The 9,162-nt window shown below is 36.6% G+C and overlaps 1 protein-coding gene across 1 annotated transcript; it reads left to right on the top strand.

The window, feature by feature from the left end:
* Nucleotides 1-359: 359 nt before the first annotated feature.
* Nucleotides 360-8,616, top strand: LOC121406922 (lactadherin-like). Its single transcript, XM_041597796.1, has 7 exons — nt 360-432; nt 2,058-2,234; nt 3,839-4,164; nt 5,249-5,405; nt 6,373-6,596; nt 7,711-7,857; nt 8,464-8,616. The coding sequence occupies exons 1-7, from the start codon at nt 360-362 to the stop codon at nt 8,614-8,616; spliced, it is 1,257 nt and encodes a 418-aa protein (XP_041453730.1).
* The last annotated feature ends 546 nt before the right edge of the window (nt 8,617-9,162 follow it).

Raw genomic sequence — 9,162 nt, 5'->3', positions numbered from 1 at the left:
TTTCAAATTGATTTGTACTTTGAGAGAATTTGATCACAACTGGCTATCCATAGTTTAACCACAACTTTAAACCAGAGTTTGAATTAAATCTGGGTTCAGAATACGGGCCAATGAATTACATTATTTCTGTACTGTATAGAGTACCGAAGCGATGACGTCAGTTGCCATTGTGTCATGGCAGCGTGATTCTAAACAGATGATCCCGCCGAATGAGAGCGTGTGTTTCTCATATAGGAGAAAATGGCTGCTATCGGCATTTATTCGCTTGCAACCTATTTTTTCAGACGAGCGAAAGCCATTTGCAATACAAATGTGAACAGACGATCGTCAGCTGCGACTCTGTTAAGAACCAGCCCGCCATGACACCATGGCAACTGACGTCACACTTCGGTACTCTATTAAAGACTAGTTCGGAGTTACCTCAGGAGATAGGTAAATTTCAAAGCAAGATATCGCGTAAGCTAGCCTGACATAGCAGGATGCACAAATTTCAAAGACTGGTGACTAGAATAGCACATCAATGAGCGCTTATGAAGGTACATTATATTTGTTGCATTTCAAGTTTGAATGCATTCACAATCATGTTGCCATTACAGTGTACTTGGCTGACCGTTAAATACCAGTTGTAACTGAGCATATTGTTGCTTTCCAGTGGATCGTATTAAAACACATTTAAAAGGATATGAATAATCAAGTCATCAGAGTTGATGGTTATTTAATTGAATATTAAATTACCATTCCATTAGAGTTCAAATGACCTTCTTCTAATCATGCGCAGAATGGAACTCCGAATGGGCTAATTCAACAAACTTTCAAATATGGTTAGTTTAAATCTTAATCATAACAATAATCAATACATGTTTCTTTATATTACGTTATATCACGTCAATCATATTGGGTTATAATGTTGCGTCGTATACAAGAATACTCTCTAATTACTATTTGTGGGAATCTTGAATTTTTTTGGGGAGGGTCGGGGGGTCGGCTAAGTATTCCCTATTTGACGTCTTTGTTCATTCATTTGCTCATTGATTTAATGCGAGGGAACGCAGCAATGGAACAAAAGAGAATGTTCGTGTTTTAACATTAAACACGGGATACAGTCGGATATGTTAGGGTATTTGTGACATCTCTCTCAGCTTATTAATAGGTACTTCTGTTTGCAAGCGTATAAAATCAGATTTTTTTTTTCAAAAAATGATAGTTGGCTTCACGGTACACTTCTACCCCCCCCCTCACATTTCAAAACGTTTTGCAAATCCAACTGGAGAAAGGAATCTTATCTGTATACGATATTTCAAATAAAACGTTAAAACCCTTAAGGGTTATGCCAGAAGAAATAATAATCGAGGTTTGAGCATTATTAAACATTTCAAGGGAGTTGAAGGGTTTATTTAGTTTATTGAAAAAAAAGGAAACCTTTAGGAATCGAGTTATCCTGTCCAATCTTCAGCACATCGTGAATACCCTTCTCCTGGCCTTCAGGTTAACTGCTGACCATCTACATATCGACAGTCGCTCGGTCCCTTTATCTCTTCCACGCTGTGCAACTTTGCAGTTGAAAGGGATGCAGACATACGTAATCTGGACCTATATCTACAGAAGATATTGAAACAGTGTAACATATATCTGTCATTCATTAAACCATCCACTTGGGTAGTTCGCAAGAGGATTGAAATCAATATCTGACAAAAAGTTAGCTTCTATTAGGCCTATTACACATTGACAGAATAATTCAATATCGGGTGGTGTCGAAATCCGCATATTAACGAGGGAGTCTTACCATCAATTTTGTACAGTTCGCAGATGTAATTTGTCTGAACGTTGGGAGTAGTTTTGAATAACTATTGTACGTAAGTTATTTTATGAAAAGAAACAGAAAATAATTCAACATGAACTACATATCATTAAACAAGAAGATTTAACATCACTGAGCATGAATGTCACTAATGAATATCATTTACAAAATGACAAATAGTTTTTAAGTATAATGCGTATCACTTCATTAACCAACATTAGTCATCACCCATCTTATATTTTTTCCTGTCTCATAATAGGTGCATATGCGACAGTAGGAGGAGATCTCTTTGAGATACCATCCTCACCAAACAATTCTTATGATGCTGTGTCTCTAGGATGTCCAGCTAATATGAATAACGTTACTCGTTGCTGGTATAAGCATATGGAACAGAGGATCCCTTTGGACAAGAGTATTGCTATTGTTTGTTGTACATGTGAGTCTTCAGAATGATATGACTTTCTTTGTTTTGAAATTGAAGCACAAAAAAAATTATAGTGAGTTCAATACGTGAATATCAGACCAAAGTTTGTAAGTCCATTAAAACAATTAGCAAACTTATTTTACTGGAAAAGGACATGAGAGTTCTTAAAATGACCTAAATCATAACACGACCTGCAGACTTATTAAAACAGATCGCTTTTTTCTGTAGCAAAGAAATGATGAAGAAATGGCAATATATAGGGTGTCAAAAATATATCTGAAGGAAAGGTTAACTTCCACGTGTTGCTTATACAGCTTCCGGCATAACGAAACAAAATCCGGTAGTTATTAAGATCTTATTTTGTTCACATTACCGTCCAATTTTGGCATACGGTATTCCTGTTTGGTTTACCTTGCAAAAAGAATCATATTCAATAAATTTATTGAAGCAATTCCCCACAAAAAACTGGTGTTAACCGGTGTACATAGAGGACCACACCAGTTATTTTACACCAGTGTTAAATTGATGATGTTAGTCTTACACCTATAGGAGTTACAACACCTTTTGTTGTTACATTTACACTCTTTAATGTTATGTTTAATCTCTAGATTGTAATTTTAACACCTCAGGGTGTGGTCCTCTATTAACACCATTTGGTGTCAGTTTTAACACCGCAGTTTTTACAGTGTATTAAGACGCTCCACTCATTTTTTCTTTTTTTCTTTGAGAGAGCGAATTCCCATCTACGCTCAGTTATTTTAAACTTGCCGCCTCTATACAATAGCATGATTTATCTTTCTGTTCAAGTGTTTTGTTGTAAGGAGTTTACATTGTCACTTTCCTTAATTATTTGGAGGCTTTGCTATCCTGGATTTCACAATCGTGGTCTGATGTCCAATGACTTTGATCCGTTTTCCACGGTCGAACCGTTGCATTTAGGAGAAATGCCTTATTTTAATGAAACAGACTCTCAACAAAAGATCAGAACTAATTACAAAATGCAGACACTCAGGACCACTGACCATGGAAAACGGACCATTGAACGCCACACGAGAACATGGAGAAGAAAGTCACTTGACCATTAGACCGCCTCTTCGCGAGAAACCCATGGTTGCAAAGCTGCTTCCAAGGTGCGTTTAATCGTGGAGGTATAGAACTAACTTCATGGTTGAATGTTCTACTCGCTCTATCCCAGCATGGTATTTGGCACATTCCCAATACTCCAGTGAATATAAACATTAGCTCTCTCTCCCCACCCCCCCTCTCTCTCTATATATGTATTAAAGTGAAGACCTTTCATAAGAATTGTTAGGTTTGAAATAATTTGTTCATAGATTACAAACACTTAACTCAGTATTCTTGGTCAGCATGGTCAGTATGAGGGAAGAGAGAGGGGGGAGGGGTATAAAAGTACGTATTTTAGTTTTAGTTTTATTATATAAAATGACGTACAGTGAATTTTGATCCAAACAACTGTACGAGTTTTCAGTTTCATATTTGCTTGGCATTTATAATCTAATCTTTCAAACATAATTATAATCAGATTCAATAATAAAAGTTATTTTGTGAGGTTTAAACGACCACTTAAAATTCTGCATGTGCTTTCTTTTGAACAGCGTACATGTGCGCCCCCCGTGGTAGTCCTCTAGGTCTAGAGAGCGGTAAAATCAACGATGATGCTATTTCAGTTTCAAGTGAGCGTAATCAATATGTTGAGAAACGAGAAGTTCGTCTTAATGGTCGCTCCGCATGGCAACCTCTCGAAGATGACGCTGACCCTTGGGTGCAGGTTGCCTTTGATTCCGCTTTTATCATCACAGCTTTTAAAACACAAGGCAGGCCAGCTTATAATTTCGAGTGGACGACCGCATATAAAGTGTCCTGCAGTATGGACGGAACGTCATGGATCTTCTACCAAGATAAATATACTAATACAGACAAGGTAAAGACCGGGGGTAAGGACCTAGATTGCATCTTGTCCTCTTTATACAAATACAAAAGAAAGCAGAAATCTCTTGGCAACGGATCCGAGAATAGAGAGGGGAAAATAACGAACGTAATGCAATCCTCCGTCAATCCCGTGCAAACATTCTAGGACCCTATCACCCCATTTAAAGAAAATAAAAATGTAATATTATCAGAGAAGTTTTTATAAGTATGTCCACGGCCAAGTGCCAGTATGAATCTTTTGCGTGGCTGGTGATTTTGATCCAAACGAGTTTATGGATTATTGGCATTTTGCGAGCATTAATGCCGGGAGCATGCAAACTTGATTTGATTATCCTTATTTTCAGACCTGTTGTCATGAAGTTGTTGCTCATGCGGCTCAGCTGTAAAGTCCGTTTTTGTATTTTCCAGATTCATACCTCTTTCCGACTTTGCCCCTCTACTTACTCCAACTGATAAAACATACCAGACAGGCCCTTCCGTGAATATGCAAACTTTGCATCCAAAGTTTTTACATATCCAGCTTTAATTTGATCCAAATTCTTTATAAGACACTGCCTGAGCTGGGTTGAGATCATACAAAGATTGTACGGGACCTTTTTAAAAAAGATTTGTTCCAGTCCATCTAGGTGTTTCTACGTTTGATGTCTTTTGAAACCACTAGCGTACCTACGGGAGGGGGGGGCAGAGGGGCAGTCTGCCCCCCTGACGAGTCACAACCCATACAAAAGACATATCCCTGCCCCCCTGACGAGCTTGAATCCGAATTTTGCCCCCCCCCCCAGACGAGCTTGAAGACCTTTTTTTTTTTTTTTTTTTGCTTGTCAAATTTTTTCCGGGTTCGATTGAAGAGCTTTTTGATTGAAGACATTTTTTTTTTGCTTATCAAATTTTTCGACCGGTTTTGCTCCCCCTGTGGAAAATCCCAGGTACGCCACTGTTGGAAACAATCAGTGCATTCTCTGATTATTGTTATCATGATGAGCAACCCTGATATTTTAACCGGCGTTGTAAAAATTCATTAATTATTTTATTTATTATCATCTCATCATAAAATCATTTGCTTGTGTTTTCCTCAGGTATTCTCAGGAAATTACGCCAGAAGAAATCTAGTAGAACACAGTTTCTTTATACCCATCGTATGTAGATTCTTTCGTATCCATCCGAAGAAGACCTTGGGTAAAAGAACCATCAGGTTATCTCTATGGATATACGGTCCTATCAATGAATTATTAGGTGAGCACAATAATAATGTTAATGCTTTTGACCGAATTCGGAGTTATAAGCTTCTATGTATTTTTTGTATTCATTTTGATTATAACAATGTACAATCAGCGGGAAATATAATGAAGGTTTTAATCAGCTCTATTAACGCCAATAAGGAATAAGATTATGCTATCAAAAAAAAACTGCGAAGGTCTTAGTTTAATGGCGGGGTTTAAACCCTCGAACCAACTTTCAGATGGAATTTTAAAGTGATCGCAAAGTTACTTTAAAGAAGTTTAACAATCATACAAAATATAGAAAATTTTATAATTTGTAAAGATTTTAAAACATGGCGATTCTAATCAATACGATCTATGATGGGAATTCACATTTGGCTGCAATCAGCTATCAATATTATTATAGTTTATACGGGGGTATAAGTAGGATGAAGTAGGCCTGTGCCGAAAAAGACAAACAACAAGTGAAATATGAAATTGACATATAAATGAAAGAGACATGGAAAGAGTATGCTAAAGGGAAACCTTCACAAATGTACAAATACATTGTAAACGTAGCCCCAACAAAATGAGAGCCTACAGACAATTGTTTAGTTTATTTGTACTAATAGATATGACTTCGATATCAATATTTTCTGCAACTTCATTTTGTATGAGTTCCCTGCTACAAGTTAAAGAAAGATATAAGGAATTTAGAGTATTTCCTAAAGGCTATGAAAATGTCGACAGGGAAAACGAAGTTAAGATGTAAAATCTATTTCTCGAAGATAAAAGCATGCATAGTTTCTGCATTCCCGTGGACGTCAGCCTCAAAACATTAACATTACCGTTATATTGCATTTTCTTGATCTATACTTTCCTGGGGATGATAGATAAAAATACAGAAATCATTACGGAACGAGTAGCCTAGGACTGTTTAAGCTTGTTTTTCTATCGATCTCTCAAAGATTTTTGTTTATTCTTAATCATTTTTAATTTAGCTGCTATAAACCAAGAGGAATCTGGATGTCCACATCCCCTGAGAGGAAGTAAAATGGGAGTGGAAGATGGACGAATCCCAGACTCTAGTCTTACTTCTTCATCGTATCGAATTATAGACGGATTCCCCCTTTCAGCACAAAATGGAAGATTGAACGGCGGAATAGATTCTAATAGAAACGCTTGCTGGCTAGCCGTTGTGGACGACCCAGACAAATGGGTGAAAGTGAGTTCGTTATATTTGCATTTGTCTACACACAGAAAAGTCTGTGCTTCATGAACGAAAAGATTTATGTATCTACGCATTTTACTGCAAATTTGGAATCGGCTGATAAAAGTAGGTTGTAATTTGTTTGATTATACCGTCGCACGTATTACGAACCGTCCTCTCTGCGCACTTCGATGCGAAAGTTAGATTGGCAGAAAACGCATTTAAAGAATTTTTTTTTTAAACCAGCAATAAGTGCACCTACAAGGAGAGCAAATTATTTACCCGTGTTTTCGTTCAAAAGTTCTGGTTCCAAAGTTTCATCCCGTATCTTTATATTTTCTTGAAGTTAATTATTTACGCCACAGTGGACATCGTAACAGAGAGGACGGTTCGTGGAATAGATACAGTGCGCTATCGCGCCTCGCGACAGAACCCGCGTCCGCGTCCACTGTAGCGTAAATAATTCACTTCAAGAAAATAAGATACGGGACGATTCTTTGGAACCTGAACTATCGAACGAAGACGCCAGTAAATAATTTGCTCTCCTTGTAGGTGCACTTGTTGCTGGTTTTAGAAAAGCCTTTCCCTAAAGCGTTTTCTGCCAAACTAACTTTCGCATCGAAGTGCGCAGAGAGGACGGTTCGTGGTGCGTGCGTACATCCGTAACATATTACGTTACGGATGTACAATGCCAGCCAATGTGTTTTTTATATTTGAAATATTAGAGCGTTCTTTTTTTCTTGACAAAATGTTAAGATAGTGGCGATTGTAAACATTAAAACAGAAATGAACAACTTAACCCAGGTTTAAAGTCGTGGTTCAAGTATGGACAGCCAATTGTTACATAAATCACTAACAGTAGAGATATCATACTTCAGCTCATTTGGCTCTCAAATCATTCATAATTGTCTAGGAAGTATAAATAGATGAATGTCTTCACCATCGATGAATCAGGAAAGAGCGAAGTAAACATAAGAAACACACAACTTAATGAAAAATTGATACTTTTGGCTTCCCATACTTAAACCACAACTTTAAACCTGAGTTTAAGTTAAACCTGTTATCAGAATACGGGCCAATGTGTTTATCAAACTTTTTATTTTTTTCTATGAATATTTGGACTGATCAGATAGATGTTGGAAAAACCTCTCTCATCACCGGTATCATTGTACAAGGGCGATATATGATGCATCGTTGGGTGACATCTCTGAAGGTGTCCCATTCATTGGATAATAATACGTGGACTTTTGCTTTGGAACCACAATGCGAACAAAAAGTGAGTTAATTGGACGTAGAAATAATACGTATTAAAGGGTGTATTCCGGGCTGAAAATAATTACTTCTACATGAAGGGAATGAAATTCAAAATTTCATCGAAATCTGCTGACAAAAAACAAAATTATTGGATTTTAAACTTTAGCAATATGCTCTGAAAATAGTTATGCACATCGTCATGCCCTACTTTCCTTTGTCAGATGATATTACGTGAGATCACAATTTATTACATAATTTTTATTTTCATATATCATGTATATGGTTTATCAGTATACAAAATGATGAAAGTTCGAAGCGTGACCAGAAATATCTTTTTGAATATTGGCTTCAAATCGGACATTTTAAGCGCAAGTTCTCTTTAATAAGCGCCAGAGGAATTAGTGTAAAATAACCCGAAAATTTTTCAATTTTCCAATACAATTTTTTTATGTATCTTCATTTTTCTTACTATTCTTATCTTTATTTTATTTAATTTTGGGGATAAATCCTGTCCTTTTTACGTTTGCCGTAATAGCGGGGTTGGGGGATGGGGTGGTGGCTACAGCCTCTGGATCCACTTTTGCCTATCATCACATGAAAATCTCAATTTATTGCTCTTTATTACCAGGTCTTTCCTGCAAACTACGATTATGACACTCCTGTGACTATTGTGTTCAACCAGCCACTCACTGCTCGCTATGTCAGAATTCACCCACTCTCATGGCATAGATGGAATGGAGACTGCGGCTTGAGATATGAAGTCCTTGGTATACTAGATTAGAAGAATTAAGTTGATAGCTGAAACGCTTTAAGGGTCACTCTTTTAAAATTCAAGTCTTATATTACTGCAAAACCATTATTTTCCATTCACTTTTCCAGTAGTATTTGAGTATGTTTTGTAATATAATGTTAACATTTTGAACTATAAATAAATGAATAAATAAATAAACAAATAATAAATAAATAAACTTCTCAATTCGAAATGTGGGGCAAGGTCAAAATTCAAAATTTGCAAAATGACACAATATTGAAAGTCACTGTTCTTTTTCCGTGGTGATGAGTAAGTTTCTCAGCGGTTTCTTTTGACTTTGATCGATAATTCCTCATCGGTTTTTAGTGAATATCAATGTGTAATTTACCAATGAATAGATCATTTATTATTTTTTTTAAATGATACCCTACATGATGTGATTATCGTTTACATGGAGGTGCAGTGCCTTGAAATGTGGGGCAAGGTCAAAATTCAAAAGTTGCAAAATGACACAATATTGAAAGTCACTGATCTTTTTTTAGTGGTGATGAGTGGGTTTCTCAGCGGTTTCTTTTA

Source organism: Lytechinus variegatus, chromosome 2 (genome assembly GCF_018143015.1).
Source record: "Lytechinus variegatus isolate NC3 chromosome 2, Lvar_3.0, whole genome shotgun sequence".
In the NCBI taxonomy this organism is placed as follows: Eukaryota; Metazoa; Echinodermata; class Echinoidea; order Temnopleuroida; family Toxopneustidae; genus Lytechinus; species Lytechinus variegatus.
This window is presented reverse-complemented; position numbering and strand designations above follow the sequence as displayed.